The sequence below is a fragment of the Podarcis melisellensis genome (assembly GCF_964234715.1).
Source record: "Podarcis melisellensis genome assembly, chromosome: 17".
Classification (NCBI taxonomy): domain Eukaryota; kingdom Metazoa; phylum Chordata; class Lepidosauria; order Squamata; family Lacertidae; genus Podarcis; species Podarcis melisellensis.
Genome location: NC_138534.1, coordinates 2,407,209 through 2,423,165, shown reverse-complemented (window position 1 = coordinate 2,423,165; position 15,957 = coordinate 2,407,209). Strand labels below are relative to the sequence as shown.

Below are 15,957 nucleotides of genomic sequence, written 5' to 3'. Positions count from 1 at the left end.
TTGGAAAGAGCCTCAGCACATTGGTGGAGCACATGCATTTGGTTTTAGATTCAATCCTTGCCACCTCCAGCAAGGGTATAGATCAGGGGTAGGCAACTTAAGGCCCATGGGCCGGATGCGGCCCAATCGCCTTCTCAATCTGGCCCGCTTTGGTCCAGGAATCAGCGTGATTTACATGAGTAGAATGTGTCCTTTTATTTAAAATGCATCTCTGGGTTATTTGTGGGGCATAGGAATTTGTTTATCTTTCCCCCCCAAAAAAATATAGTCCAGCCCACCACAAGGTCTGAGGGATGGTGGACCGGCCCACGGCTGAAAAAGGTTGCTGACCCCTGGCATAGATGGTGAACACCTCTACATATGATCTGGGAGAACTACTGTGAGACGCCTGGGTAGCTCAGTTGCTTAGACTGCGGTGCTGATAATAGCAACGTTGCAGGTTAATTCCCCATATGGGACAGCTGCATATTCTTGCATTGCAGAGGGCTGGACTAGAATCCTCCGGTTCCCTTCCAACTTTACAATTCTATGATCACTCTATGATCTATGACCACTAAACTACATGGGTATTTGTCTGTGACCCATTCTTTAGACCGAATCAGACAAGTATCACTGTAGTTTATTCTAACAATGGTTCTTCCAGATTCTGTGCAGAAGCGCTTTCCATGGATGTGCTCCCCCAAAGAGCCAAGGCTGTTCCTGAAAGAAATGTGCTTACACTCTACTGAGTTCCAGTGCAGCCTCCTCATGTCAGGTTCTGTCCTGGATACTGTCTTTTGTTTTTTATGTCTTCTCCCTTTTATTTCCAAGTCTGGAAGGAACTGCAACATTCTGCCAGGCTTTCTGCCAATTGTTTTCTGCATCAGGCATCGAAATGTCCAGAAACTGCCTTCCTTCTGTCCTCCCAACCGGAAAGGCGGTTCGTCACTTTCCCCTCTGCCCAGGGACACGACGCCAGGCTCGCCCTTCCAGCACTTTACACTGAGTTATATTTGCCCTTTTCATGTCCTTTCACGCATCCTGGAGAGGCCCTTTCGGGCTCTTCGCAACCTCCCCCCCCCCCGCGCACCTTATTATTATTATGTTTCTATTAATTAGACCTGTAGACCTCCGGGCGCTCCACAACAAAACATTCCGAAACCACCCGGTGCCGCCAGCAAGCGCGGCGGCGCTTCCCTCCGAGGCCTTTCCGTCTCCCTCGCGCGGGGCTTCTGTGAGGCGGAGGGACGTCGGGGACGCAAACCAAATGGCCTCTCGGGCCGGATCTCGAATTTCCCGCCCTCCGCCTTTCGCGCGCCCTTCGGTTCCCGCCGCTTCTCTCGCGGGAACTCCGCCTCGCGTCCCTCGGCGCCTGCGCCAAAGGAGCACAACCGCGCCCGCTTAGCCCTGGTGCGCATGCGCCTCCCACGCCAGAGGGGAGAACCGAGAAGCTTCGTACTTCGCCGGACATGGCCGAAACGCGGCCCGTAGAAAAGACCTCGCCGGGGATTGGGCGAGCGAAAGACTCGTTGACCTATCAGTGGGGCAGGCGGGAGGTGGGCCCCCAGCCAGCCAGTCAGCTCCGGGGCCGGGCGCGTGAGGGGGAAAGCGCTGTCGTCACTGGCCCGCCCCCGCTCGCCAGGGACCAACCAGCGGCAGCTGCGCAGGCTTCTCGCGCTCCGGCCGTTGGCGAAGCCCGTTTCTGGGGCGCCCCTCCCCCCTTCCCGCTGGTCCCGGCGGTTGGGCTCGCGCGACGCCCCGGGAGCGAGCGGAGCCGGCCATGAGCGGCGAGGGCGGGGCCTGGGACCCGGCGGCCGCCAAGCAGCGGCGTCTGGACCCGGCGCGCCAGTCGCAGAAGGAAACCGAGGCCGCCCAGGCGCTGGCCGACATGACGGCCTGGAGCGGCGGGAGCCTCGGCGGCGCCGGCCGGCAGGGGGCGCGCGAGGCCGGCGCCGCGCCGGAGGACGCGGCCGGCCAGCAGGAGGCGCGCCAAGCTGCCGCCGCCGCCGCCGCCCTGCTTCCCCCGAGCTCCCCCGCCGGGGACTCGGGCGCGGAAGGGACCCCGGGAGCCGCCGGCGACGAGGCCAAGGGCAGCCCCGGGGCGGGCGACGGCCGCGAGAGCCGGAGGAAGAGGAAGGAGGCCCGCGAGAGGCGGAGGCCCGTCGAGGCGGAGGATGAGTGCTCCATCATCTCGGTGGGGGAGGACGACGACGACGACGAGGAGGAGGAGGAGGAGGAGGAGGAAGGCGAGCCCGGAGGGAGGCCGCCGCCGCGCAAAACGGAGCAGTACCTGGAAGCGCTGGAGGCCGTGCAGTTGGAGCTGGAGGCGGTGAACCAGCAGGCCGGTCGCGCCTTCGCCCAGCTCAAGGCCAAGTTCGGCCACATGCGCCGCCCGCACCTGGAGCGGAGAAACCTCATCATCCGAAATATCCCCGGCTTCTGGGTCACGGCCGTATCCTGCCGCCGGGAAGAATAAAAAGCAAAATGAGGATTGTGCTGTTTGTACTGGGTAGGGTGGGCAGGAGCGGGAGAAATCGGGGCTGGGCCGAAGGGGACATGGACGCGTTTGAAGCTGCCCTGCGCTTAGTAGGGTGACTGCTCTGTCCAGCCCAAAGAGGACTGCCGAGGCTTCTTTTTAGGCAAACGAAGAGTGCCCTGGGTTTTGAAAGTTAAGGCCCTCTGTATCGCTGTCCCAGAGCCTTGGGAAAGCAGTTCTCTCTTGTTGGGCTATTATGAGCGCTGGATCTTGTCTTGGCCAGCAAGAAGCAAATTGCTTCCAGAGGCTTCAATAAGGTATTCCTGCCTTTCCGGATTTCCTCTTGTCCTTCTGCTTTGGCAGGAAATGACAAGCTTTAGCAGACTACTAGGAATTGCAATTTTATATGCAAATTTTCAGGAAAGTAGTTGAGTGGAGTTCGTTTTCTTGATGTGGCAAGACCCTTGAGGAAGAGAGTTCCTCAAAAATATATAGTTATCTCTTCCATATGATGGATGTGAGAAGTGCAGTCTCAGATTTTCCTGCTATTTATTAACTATATTTGCATATACCCCTTCCTACCAGAATCTTGGACTGCAGTATGTCAGTTTCCTTCCTTAACTTTAATTTTACAGTTTCTCAACCATCCCCAACTTTCAGCCATGATCAATGACCGGGATGAAGACACCCTGAGCTATATGACCAATCTGCAGGTGACTTCAGCAAAGCTGGTGCATGGGGGCATTGATAGATAGTCAAGTTATGGAGGGAAGGAATCCAATTGCAGCCTGGAAACCTGGGTTCTTTCTGTTTGAAGGACAGTGCCGTGGGTCAACAGTTTCAGGCTAGCCTTATGATTCTGACATTCTTTGATATGCCAGGTTGAGGATTTCACCCATGCAAAATCAGGCTGCAAGATCAAGTTCTACTTCAACAGCAACCCCTACTTCCAGAATGAGGTCATTGTGAAGGAGTTCCAGTGTGGTTCATCTGGTATGCAGCAGGGACAATATTTATGGGAACAGAACCCCAGATATGATGTGCTGTTACTCACATCTTCTCCATTTGTGTCTCCATCCTTTCCAGGAAGACTAGTGTCCCACTCTACACCTATCCGCTGGTGGCGTAGCCAGGATCCAATAGCACATGGCCGGAAGAATTTTGGCCGCAGTTTCTTCACTTGGTTCTGTGACCACAGCTTCCCAGCAGGGGACCGTATTGCCGAGGTGGATAGTATACCCTGTCCTAAATTGCTCCTTGCATCCTTATATCCACACTCTTTAAACACTTTTCTGCTTTCTTATAGATAATTAAAGAGGACCTCTGGCCTAATCCGCTGCAGTACTACTTGATGGGGGAAGGTGGTGAAAATGGTGAAGAAGACAGGTGAGGCTGATTTGGTTGGTTGTTTTGCTGGCCTTATTCCCACTGTGTTTTCCAGGGGGGAAATGAATTGGAAAAAGATTCCTATGCAAATAAGGGTAATTAGCATCTAAAATTGTCTGATGCCTGAGTGATCTAATTTAGTAAGTAAGCAAGGTTTATTGTACTAGCCAAAGGCCATGACAAACCATACAAACACTATCATGGAAAGAAATATCTGTATAACTATATAAAAAACAGCCACTTCCTGAACTATCAGAATAAAATGCAGATGCACACATAGATTGGGGACTCCACACAGAATCTAATTTACAGTGGTACCTCCGGTTATGAACTTAATCCATTCTTGAGGTCCGTTCGTAACCGGAAACCACTCGTAACATGAGGCACGCTTCCGCTAATGGCGCCTCCCGCTGCTGCTGCGCTGCCGGAGTGTGATTTCTGCTCGGATCCTGGGTCAAAGTTTGCAACAGGGGGCATCTACTTCCAGGTTAGCGGAGCACGTAACCCAAAGAATTTGTATGGGGGACGTTGACAACACTGTAGTGTTTTTATTATGTTTATTTTGTTTAGTAAACAGAAATGAAAACTTGGAAACTGCCACGGTGGCCTAATATTTTTTTGCATCCATTTATAATTACTAATGAACATATGAAACAGAAAAGTAAAGTACTGATAATGGTTTCCTGTGAATGCACCAGTCCTACCTCCTTTACTCTTCCTTGCTAGCATATGACAGAAACAAGTCATGATCCCTGGCTTTTACATCAGAACCAGGTATCATGGGTTTATTTTACTCCAAACTGCTCATATTTTGTTTGAGTGAAACAAACCATGATCTCACGTTTGGACATAGTGCTAAGCCAGGGATTGTAGTTTGTTTCACTTCTGTGCTAGTACAGAGGAGTAAGGTAGAAGAGGTTGGTTACATGGCTCATGAATGATAAACCATTTAATTATGTTTTACCATGACATGCAGTCTGGGCCACTGGGTCTATTGGGTTGTGGTAGGAGTGATACTGTGGGCAAGAATAGAAAGCTGCTGTTGTGTGTGTATGTGAACTCTGTCACGTTTTGTGGCAGCAGAAACTGCATGAAGTCTCAGGGAGGCTGACTTATGAAGAGAGGGATTTGTAATTTGTAGCTGGGAGGCCAGCTGAAAATGATGAATAAATGCTGACACATTCCCTCCTTCCCTTGATGTTTAGTGAGACAGAGAATGGTGATGACTTTGTGGTGATTGTAGATGATGATGGTGAAGAAGAGGATGCAACGGATGTGCATGAGATCATGGATGAGGAGGAGGGTGGGCGAGGTAAGTAGTGGTGGAATAGGGCTGCCCCCCCCCAAAAAAAATTGTGGCAGCTTCTGGACATCAAAGAGAGTATGCTAAATGAAAAATCGTCCTGGCAAGTCAGGGCTCGGGGCAGGGAGGAGGGAGATGTTGATCCAGAAGGGAATAGATGGCTAGCTTACCTCAGAAGCCAGGGAATGGGATTGAGGAACAATGGAAAATCAGAAACGGGAAGGAAAGGGCAGTTCTGGTTGGTAGGCTAGGATAAGAAGTATCTTGATGTATCCCACTTTGCTGATACAGGTGAAGCTGTGGAAGAGGTCCTGAGTGGCCAAGAAGAGGGTGTTACCGGTCCCAGCTCCTCTCTCCGTGAGGAGCCAGATGGGAAAGATTCTGAGGCAGAAGATGATGGCTAGATCATTATGGAAAGACTGTCTGGTTGGACTTCCTCATGGTGACCTCAGTGGCACTTTGACCAATTGCACTTGGACATGGCAGGATATGGTGGTGGGAAGTTTCAGGAGCAGTCACATTGGTTATTTTGTACCTTTATTTATTGCAGCGACTGCATTTCCCTCCCTGCCCTGGGAGTGTGTATGTTGCCACACACCAGCACTCCCCCATCCCCATTGTCTGATGCTTAGCATCTCTTCCTACCTGCCTGCCTGCATGGGGGCTATATGCATACTTGCCCTGTCCCCTGTTGGCTACTCAGGGTATAGCCTGCCCAGTGGCCTTTTCAAAACAGCTCAGGGTTCCTTTCTTCCATTCAGCATTATTAAGCTGCTGACTTTCACACCTTCCCTGCACTTCTCCCTGTGAGGATTCTACTCATCCTGTAAACACTTCAGCTTTAGAATGCCCTCTATAGGCCAGTTAGTGCCTCCTGCAGTTGAAACATAGCCCTTACCCTGCTTCCTCCCCAAAGAGTAAGGCCCAACATTTTTGGAAGTCTTCTGACAATAGTACTTTGCCAATTCTCAATGGGTTTAAAATGGTCCCTGCTGATTCAGATGCAGGCCTTGCACCTGGAGGCTTTGCCGAAGCAATAACAGCTCCCTAGTTGCACAATGTTCTGCTTGGGGTTGTTGTGTATGAGGGAAAAGAATGGCTGGCTGGGAGGAGGACTGAAGCGCTCTGCTTTTGTGCCCAGGGATTTCCCAAATGTTCTGGGGTACTGTGGTGGTGTGGGAATATTTCTTGCAGCAGCATGGCACTATAGACATGTATGTGATGTCACCCCACCCCTTAACTATGTATTTATGCATAGTTTCCTAGCAATGTTTCTAAAGCATCATACCTGGTTGGACCCCTTCCTTATCCCCATGGAGGCTGCTCTATGCAATGCTACTGATATTTGTAGAAAGGCAACTGTTTTCCTTGGCTGAGTTTTTTGTATATTTCGTATCAGGACTTTGTACGTTTGTTTTTTTTACTACAAAAAAAGCACTTAATATACAGAGAGCTTTCCAACTTGGTATGCGGCTCCTTTCTTCCACCAATGCTTGTTGGAGGTCCACAGTCACAGCTATTCGCAGAAAATGTGTAGAACACAGTTATGCAAATAGGCATGTTCCATCTACATACTTCAGTCTGCACTATACATTAGAGTTCTTTGCAGTGCTTTCTTGAAAAGAGGAGTAGTGTTGAGCAGTAGGAGAGTGAATAAGTGTGGGAAGGTGTTTGCTGAAATTTGAAAAATGGGCTGATAAGGTATTGGTTGTAAAAGCTGCACCTCAAAGGGGTGATGAGTGCAGGTTCAGCATGTCCAGCCACAATATTTTCAGAATAAGTCCCTAAAGAGCCCCCTCCACATTCATGGGACTTTAAGAACTTTAATAGGGAAATGTTGCCAGTGTGCAATGAAGTACTCTGGCTTACAAGAGAGGTTAAATATAAGATAAAAATGTTTCTTTGTATGTGTTTGAAGAACAAGCAAGTCATAGATCCTCAGTATGGAGAAGACTGAGAAATCCTATTGGATAACAGAAGGCAGAACTGCTCAACACCTACTTTGCCTCAGTCTTCACCCAAAAGGAAGGCAGTGCCCAACCTGGTAATAACAGAATAAATGATAGAATAAATAAAGAAGGGAGCTGCAGCCTTAAAAAGGAAAAGAGGTGGTAAGGGAGCCTGATGAGCTGCACCCAAGGGTACGAAAGGAGCTTACAGAGCTTTTGTAATTGAGAATTCTTGCAGAGCAGGTGAGGTCCCTGCAGACCATGGTAACTACTGACCAGTCAAGCTTGACTTTGATACCAGGAAAGGTCCTTGAACAGGGGAGCACTTGGAAAAGGATGCTGTAATCCCTAAGAGCCAGCATGGTTTCTGAAAACAAGACATGCCAGATTAATCTCTTTTCTGTTTCTGAGTTACAAGCATGGTGGCTATTTCTCAACAACTAAACTAAGATGTTGCCTCTCCCCTTCGGATGCAGCCACAAGATGTACAAACATTAAACTGCCAAATACCAGCAACACTGGCAGTTGTTAAAGCCTGTCAGTAGTGGAATCATGTTTTGGTTTATTAAGAGTGCATTGATGGGGGGGGGGGAAGGCTTTTTTGCTTGCTGCTTCTTTTTAAATTGCATCCAATAAAGCATCTCAACGTGATTTCTCAATGCAGTACAAACCACATACAAAACTATTGCATACATAAAAGACTTTAAAAAATCAAATTCAGATACCGACTTGGAAAAAAATCTTCATTTAGAAGGTTCAGTTGAATGAGGAAAGTCTTCAGCAGGTGCCAAAAATGCAACAGACAGTGCCTATCCTATCTGATAAGCAAAGGGAAGTAGTTCCAGAGGCCTGGTTCTGACATCATGCAGAATGGAACTCCTGATGGGATGATATCTGCAGATTTTCTTCTGCAGAATGTAGTGATCAGCTGGATGTATAAGGGATAAACAATGTTTTGGGTAACCTGGTCACAAACTGTATGGACATTTGGTATACCAGCACCAATTCCTTGAACTTAGCTCAGTAGCTAATGCAGCCAGTGCAATGCTTTCAGTAGTGGCATAATATGGTGATATTCTGCCCAACTCTGCAGTTGAGCCATCTCATTTTGCACTAGTGGCACCTTCCTGGTCAAACTCAAGGGCAGCTCCACATAGAGCACATTGCAGTAGTCCAATCTGGAAAGTAGTGCATGGGCGACAGACAGTGGCCAGGGCCAGTAGCTGTCTTGCCAAGGGTGGTAAAAGGTTGAGTCGCAGAGGTCACCTGGGCCTCTAGCACCAGAGATGGATCCAGGAACAGCGCCCTCCCCCAACCTCCTGCCCAGATCCTAAACCCGCTTGTTGGGGGGGGGGGTTGAAACCGTATAAAGTCAGCCCATCAGGCTGAGTTACTTTAGACTAGCCATGCTACTTCTTAAGACGCGAGACATATTCGCCGTGGAGATGCAGCCGCCTCCTTTTGCACTCTGAAGTGACTCGGCGCAGGAAGGAGGGGTCCTGCCTTTGTTTCTTTTTTAGAGTGTCGGAGTTCATTCTTGCTGGAGAACAATGGCTTGGCTACAGGGCAGCAACTTGAGCGACGGAATATTTCCTGGAAAAAATACGAGATGACTGGTAGTTTAGAAATCTTAACTTTTGTATTCCGAAACAAAAGCAATCCTCTCTCGGCCCCTCCTTACCCTTAGAGGAAGTGAGCGGCCTTCTCCCCGGCGGACACTCGGCCTTCCTCAGCCGCAGCTTCCCTCGCTCGCCCGGGTGACTCGGCCGCGCCAGCCCCGGACCCCCGCCCCCCCCGGCGGAAACAGGCGCCTCCCCGAAGGGCGGAAGCCGCGCGCAGCCCCGCCCTCCCGGAGGCCCCTCCCCGGCGAGGGGGAGAAAGATGGCGGCGGCGCTGAGGAGCGTGAGGGTGAGGAGGCGGCGGCGGGGGAGGGGCGGGCGCCCAACCCCGAGAGCGAGGCCGGGAGAGAAGCCGAGGGCGATGCCTTTCCCCATATGCTGGGGAAGCAGCTGCCGCGAGGAAGGCGCGGGTCTGGGGAGGCGCCACCAGGGAACGGGGTGGTCTTCCCTTTGCTTCCAACAGCTTTATGACTGCCCCCCCCCCCGTGATGGGCACTGCTGGCCCCTTTTCCAAACCCAGGGAAGCCTGGGCAGCGCCAGGGTGGGACCGAGCCTGGAACCTCTCGGCACTCCTGCAAGTTCACCTGAAGGATAATTTCCTCTTTCTTCTCTTGACTCCAGGGCCTGGTGGGCCTGGTGACCGGTGGGGCTTCAGGCCTAGGCCGGGCCACGGCAGAGCGGCTGGTGCAGCAGGGAGGCAGCGCTGTGCTTGTGGATCTGCCCAAGTCCGATGGGGAGAGCGTGGCCAAATCGCTGGGAGAGAGATGCATCTTTGCTCCGGCTGATGTAGGAATTTTTCAAAGGGGGATTTGATAAAGAGGTTGTACCCATAGAGGAGCAGCCGAGCTAAGTGGTTTCCTCTCCTTTCCCAGGTAACATCAGAGTCAGATGTGAAGGCTGCCCTGGCACTGGCACGGGAAAAGTTTGGCCGCGTGGATGTGGCAGTGAACTGTGCTGGGATTGCAGTGGCTGTCAAGACCTATAATATTAAGAAGGACCTTCCTCACAACTTGGAAGACTTCCAGAGAGTTATTAATGTGAGCATTAAGAAAACCCTGGTCCATTCTTGTTACTGGTTTGTCATCAAGTGTTCTTGCTCCAACCATTTTCCTAACAATTCTTGCCTCACAAAAACAGCAAAAAAATTGAGATACCTTACTGAGCAAGTGGGGTCTGTAACAAAATGTTGTTGTGTGGAGTGTTCCTCTTCAAGGTGCCTGTCAACCAGCCATACTCTGCTCCTTTTCAAGTTACAGTGGTACCTCAGGTTACATACACTTTAGGTTACATATGCTTCAGGTTACAAACTCCGCTAACCCAGAAATAGTGCTTCAGGTTAAGAACTTTGCTTCAGGATGAGAACAGAAATCGTGCTCCAGCAGGAGGCCCCATTAGCTAAAGTGGTGCTTCAGGTTAAGAACAGTTTCAGGTTAAGTACGGACCTCCAGAACGAATTAAGTACAGTGGGCGATCTTAAAATGCTGGCGGGCGGCAGCGAAACCTTCGCTGCCGCCCGCCAGCATTTTAAAAAACCCCGGGACATTCTCCGCTGTCCCGGGTCGATTTAAAAGCCCCCGGGAAGGCAGGCAGGGGGGACAAAGACTTTTGCCCCCCCGCCAGCCTTCAGAAGAGGTCCTGGACAAAAGTCTTTGCTCCCCCCCGCCTGCCTTCAAAAGCCATCCGGGATAGCGGGAAGCGCTTCCCTGCTATCCCGGACTGCTTTTAAAATGCTGGCGGTGGGGAGCAAAGCCTTTTGGCCCCCGCCGGCCTTCCTGGACCTCTTCTGAAGGCCGGAGGGGGGGGGAAAGGCTTTGCTCCCCACCGCCAGCATTTAAAAGAGGTCCCCGGAGATTTCCCTATGGGCTTTCTTCTTGCGAAGCAAGCCCATAGGGAAATTCGTTTTGCGAAGCGCCTCCAAAACGGAAAACCCTTTCGTCTAGCGGGTTTTTCGTCTTGCGAGGCGTTCGTCTTGCGGGGCACCACTGTACTTAACCCGAGGTACCACTGTACTCCTTTTCATCCTCCTTTTTCCATTTCCATTTCAACTCTCCCCCCACTCACTACTCCCTCAACTATTTCTCATAAGGTTTGGTTTGCAGACCCTTAATAATCTTGGTCACCCTTCTTTGCACCCAGTATTCTTAAATTGTGGTGCCCAGAACTGGACACAGGACTCTAGGTGTGGTCTGACCAAAGCAGAACAGAGTGGTACTATTACTGCCCTTGATCTGGACACTACTGTTGATGCAGCCTATAATAGCATTAGCTTTTATGCTGCTGCATTCCCTTCTTACATCTCAGCTCCTCTGTAAGCTCCTTTTGCAGCCACACTGGTTTCTTTTCGTTCTTGTTGGAATTGTTAGCATTTGTGCCTATAGTTTACCTTTAAGAAACTTCCAACCATTCAGACTCCCTGCTATTTGAAGTATTTCTGTCCATGTGATCTCATGGTGTTTTTGAAATCAGCCTTCTTAAAGTCCAAAGTGCACATGTCTGACTGCACTCAGCTTTCCCTTGCCTTTGTATCATGAAACCAAGTAAATGATTGCTTCCTCCCAAGTTTCCTAGTACTTCCATTTCATCAGTCAGTTACTCCCTGTTGGTGAGGACAAGGTCCAAGATAGATGATCCTCTTGTTGCTGCTTCTACCTTCTGGGAAATGAAATTGTAAGTGAGGCAGTGGAGGAATTTATTACATTCTTGGCAGAGCTTGATATCCAACAGATATTGAGGTAATTGAAGTCTTCTATGACTATTATCTCTTTCTTTTTTGAATGTTTGGTAATCTGCTCTAGGAAGGAATCGTGCAAATCTTCAGTCTCGCTTGGAGGTCTATAGCACACCCACAATAAGGTTACTGTTGTTTCCCTCTCCTACAGTTTTTACTCATATAATCTTTTACATATAACACTGTTCATCCCTTCCTGTTTGGTCTATTCCTTTTAAACAAGTTGTACCCCTTAGTTTCCACATTCTAGTCATGAGTCCGACCCCACCAGGTTTCAGTAATCTCCACTATATTGTATTAAGAACTCAAATTCATCTTGCTTGTTTCCCATACTCTGTACTTTGGTATAGAGACAAGCAGAACAAGTCATTCCTTCCAGCTACATCTTCTTGTAGTTCCCTGCCCTTTAGCAGGTTTCTGTTGCAGGACCTCAGTTTCCTGCGCGTGAGTGAATCTATTATCGCCAGTGTCTTCCTGCCCCTCAGGATTTGGATTAAAGCTTTCCTGATCAGGTTCATGAGACTCTGAGCAAAGAACTTCTTGCCAACCGCTATGAGGTGCCACCCATTTCTTGCCTGAAGTCCTTTCTCAAGGAAGCAGAGACCTTTCCTGACAACACCATGCATACAAACCACTGTTTTCTTTCCAGTATTTCCCTCTTTTCCTGGGCCATGACATTCAACAGGGAGTGATGGAAAAACCACCTGTGCTCCAAGGCCCTTCAGATTCCTGCCCAGATTATAATAGTCGCTTGCTGTATGTCAAATAATAATAATAATAATAATAGTTTTATTTATACCCCGCCCTCCCCAGCCAAGGCCGGGCTCAGAGCGGCTTACAAGCAATAATAAAAACAAGATGAATGATTACAACTTAAGAATAAAAATAAAATACAACATTAAAATAATGGAACATTAAAATATTAAAATGTAGCCTCATCGCAGCCTCAAAGGCTGTGTTGGGCAGTACTGTTTGTAACCCCATCAGAAGGAAGGATTGAGTTTAATATTAATATTTGACTTAATGATTTTGAGTGACAAGAGGGTGTTTGCTAGGCCCAGAGTTCTAATGTGATGAAGTAAAGGTGATCAATTTCACTATTGGTTTGAAAGGGGTAAGGAAGGGCCAAGCTTTGCAGTGCATAACTTCCACCTGCCTGTGTTCCTCAGGTGAATATTGCTGGAACATTCAACGTAATCCGTCTGACTGCAGGTGAGATGGGACGGAATGAGCCCGACTCAGATGGGCACAGAGGGGTAATCATCAACACTGCCAGTGTGGCTGCCTTTGAGGGGCAGGTAAGTCTCAAGCCTCCCCTGCCAGCTGTATGAGACAAAGGGAATCCCCTGTGTTACAACACAAAAGAATCTGATCAACAAAAGGCAACACATGGGCTAATAATGTATTGGCAATATTTATTAAACACTATCAATTGTTTCTTAATTCATAAACAAAAGCCATATAATATGTGCAAGAAGTCACAGGAAGAACTGTTCTGTTTGCTGTTTGTTGTTGCTGTGCTTACAGCACCACCCGGCTCGTTCATTCTCAACCAAACTTTGATATAGATATGAACTGTGGAAAGGCTTTCTGCCTCAGCTTCAGTGTTTCTTTGTGGTTACACACCATTCTAAGCTTGTTGATGGAATATTTATTTGACTTCTGTTAGTTCATGACTTCTTGCACGTATTAGCCCACATGCTGCCTTTTGCTGATCACATCCACTGCCAGCTGGCCTGGTTGGCAACACCCAGCTGACACTACCTTAAAGCAGTATACACACAGGTGTCCTATGCTTAGTGCCATTCTTACAGAAGAGCGGGACCATAAAGGTCTTTGTTGGATTGCAACTCCCACCAGCCCCAGCCAGTATGGGCAGTGGTCAGGGATTATGTCTGGAAGACCTGAAGTTCCCCACTTCTTCTGCACAACATCAGTAGAATAGTCTAGGGTTAATAATTGCTCTGCTTTGTCCCAGAAACATGGAGACTGTAAGTTACTGAGCAGAGGAAAGCATCTTGTATCTCAAGCTTGATAAAACAGATCATCAGCATACTAAAATTAATAATAATTCTATGCCACCCATGCTCCAAGTTGGGCAGATGTTTTATTGACAGGATTAGCACCAGGTACTCCCACTATGTGTGCCCCAGCTTCTACTGCACTGTACAAGGGATGCACCTGACAGACCACAATGCTTTGCTGGCATTTCTGGGAGCACTGTTGCCTTACTTGGGTTGTGTGTACATATGTGCCCGTTCTGAATGTGTAATGGCAGGGGAGTACAGTAAAATGGAATATTCATTTCATAGGGTTAAAAAAAAAATCACAGGTTTGCTCTTGGTTCACAAGATGACAAGAGACTTTGTATTGAGAGGCAGGGTTTAGACATCAAAGCTGAATTAACTCAAAGATGACCAGCCTCTAGCTTTGAGGCAGCCAGTGATTCAGAAAACTTCTACCCAGCAGTAGAGAGAGTGAGAGACTTACAGGTTTGCCTATGAAACTCGGGCAGGCTTGTGTTCTGCCCTGTTCTCCTATACCACACTGGTCTGCAGACTAAAGGTGTGCCAAGGCTGAGGCAAGGGGCTATATATGTTTTTCAGCAAGGAATAGAGTAAGGATTGTCTTGTACCAAAGACACTGGCCATTGTTATGTTACCTTCAGAGTTTCCCCACAGCTTTATAAAAGGTAACCTAACAATGGCCAATGCCTGCTCCTGGATGTTGCTGAACCATATCCCCCATCATCCCTGGCCATTGGCTGTGCATTCTGCGTGAGGCTGATAGGAGCTGTAATTCAGCAACATCTGGAGAGCCGAAGTTTCCCCACACTTGCTTAAAGGAGTTTGGATGGAGGCCTGGGAGGAAATTTCCCCCAAAACCTGTTTAAGGACTTCCAGTGACTTGCTTTCTACCCCCTCACCTTGCCCCAATTAAGAGTGACTTCAGATTACTGCCTTGCCCTGCTCAGGCTTCCTATACCTCTGGCAGGCTTGTTGCAGTGCTACGCAATCTCCACACCCTCCACATATGCATTTCAGAGAACACTTGTGACTTTAATAAGGGTTTAGAGCGCCATTGTTTTTTTTTCCCTCCCCAGGTTGGCCAGGCTGCCTATTCCGCTTCCAAAGGAGGCATTGTGGGAATGACACTGCCCATCGCTCGGGATCTTGCACCTTTGGGGATCCGAGTAGTTACAATTGCACCAGGTAGCACTCCTTCCTTGAATCATAGAATCATAGAATAGAATCATAGAATCATAGAGTTGGAAGAGACCACAAGGGCCATCGAGTCCAACCCCCTGCCAAGCAGGAAACACTATCAGAGCACTCCTGACATATGGCTGTCAAGCCTCTGCTTAAAGAATCTGGGCTTTGGGTAAGGAAGGTGCTCTTGGAGGATGCTCAAGGTTGTAATGGCAGGATTGTATACTCCACAGAACTTGGTACAGAATTCATTAGTGGGTGTAGTGCTATCTGCATACGTTTATGCAAATTTGCCTTTTCCATATCTTATCCAGAATATCTTGCATATTTAGTCATAGGCATAGGGCTGTATGTGGCACTGAACTTCTGGAATCTTTATTGAACCACCTGTCACATTTCTGATTTCAGCAGGTGCTGACCATGCACTTTTGAACCTATCTTTGCAGCTGTAAGTCCTAGAAACTCATTTTAAAACAAAAACTAAGCTTCTTAGGAAGCTAAATTCTGCACCCCGCAATGCATTCTGTGCTCCAATAATTGTGTTACACTCACACAGTGCTCTGCTTAATAGGCATTGTAAAAGTGTAAAGAACAGAGACTGGGGCAACCCTGAGTGTGCTTTTGTTTTTTTCCAGGTCTCTTTGCAACACCTCTTCTGGCATCACTTCCTGAGAAAGTGAGGACATTCCTGGCACGGCAGGTGCCCTTCCCAAGTCGTCTTGGTGCTCCGGAGGAGTATGCCCACCTGGTGCAATGCATAGTGGAGAACCCCATGCTCAATGGTGAGGTGATCCGGCTTGATGGGGCTATCCGAATGCAGCCCTGAACTGTAAGCTTGGCACTGGAAGAGCGAGAGGGTTTGCTTCCCCATCACAAGTCAGGGATTGTTTCTCTGCCCACTGGACCATAATCATGGTACTTTTGAATCTGCTGATGATTACTGCTGCCTCTGCTATGCTTCCTCAGCTGGAATCTAGGTCAGCAAAAGCAAATGATTAACATCTGGACTATAATAAATGAATTAATTGTATGCTCCTCTTCTCTTGCTGTCTTCTCATCCCTTGCTAGTGGGACAATCTAGAAAATCCTATGCTCTAGTCTTCTAACCCACTAGTAAGTCCCTGTTCCAAATTTGCAATGCAATCCAGGAGCCCTGTCTCTGTTTTACTACCAAAGACACCTGTGATTCTGTTTGGTGTTGATCTTCTTTGTCTCTTTTACTCAGTCTATGATGAGGATAACATGCATGTGCAACACACACACACAAATCTGAGAGTGAAGGAAAGCAAAGTCTTACTAAATCAAATT

At 48.7% G+C, this 15,957-nt stretch overlaps 2 protein-coding genes and 1 long non-coding RNA gene across 3 annotated transcripts; 2 read left to right on the top strand and 1 right to left on the bottom strand.

Moving 5' to 3' along the window:
* Positions 1-1,704: 1,704 nt before the first annotated feature.
* Positions 1,705-6,605, top strand: TSPYL2 (TSPY like 2). The gene is made up of 7 exons (XM_081895043.1): positions 1,705-2,431; positions 3,091-3,168; positions 3,337-3,448; positions 3,542-3,681; positions 3,762-3,841; positions 5,047-5,153; positions 5,436-6,605. The coding sequence occupies exons 1-7, from the start codon at positions 1,760-1,762 to the stop codon at positions 5,546-5,548; spliced, it is 1,302 nt and encodes a 433-aa protein (XP_081751169.1). The 5' UTR covers positions 1,705-1,759; the 3' UTR covers positions 5,549-6,605.
* Positions 6,606-7,778: 1,173 nt separating this feature from the next.
* LOC309360557 lies at positions 7,779-8,867 on the bottom strand. Its single transcript, XR_014164212.1, has 2 exons — positions 8,775-8,867; positions 7,779-8,686 (listed from the first exon to the last, which is right to left on the bottom strand). It is a non-coding gene; the product is annotated as an uncharacterized lncRNA (long non-coding RNA).
* Positions 8,868-8,963: 96 nt separating this feature from the next.
* HSD17B10 (hydroxysteroid 17-beta dehydrogenase 10) lies at positions 8,964-15,679 on the top strand. Its single transcript, XM_081895307.1, has 6 exons — positions 8,964-9,001; positions 9,334-9,498; positions 9,585-9,749; positions 12,610-12,738; positions 14,544-14,652; positions 15,285-15,679. The coding sequence occupies exons 1-6, from the start codon at positions 8,975-8,977 to the stop codon at positions 15,473-15,475; spliced, it is 786 nt and encodes a 261-aa protein (XP_081751433.1). The 5' UTR covers positions 8,964-8,974; the 3' UTR covers positions 15,476-15,679.
* Positions 15,680-15,957: the final 278 nt, after the last annotated feature.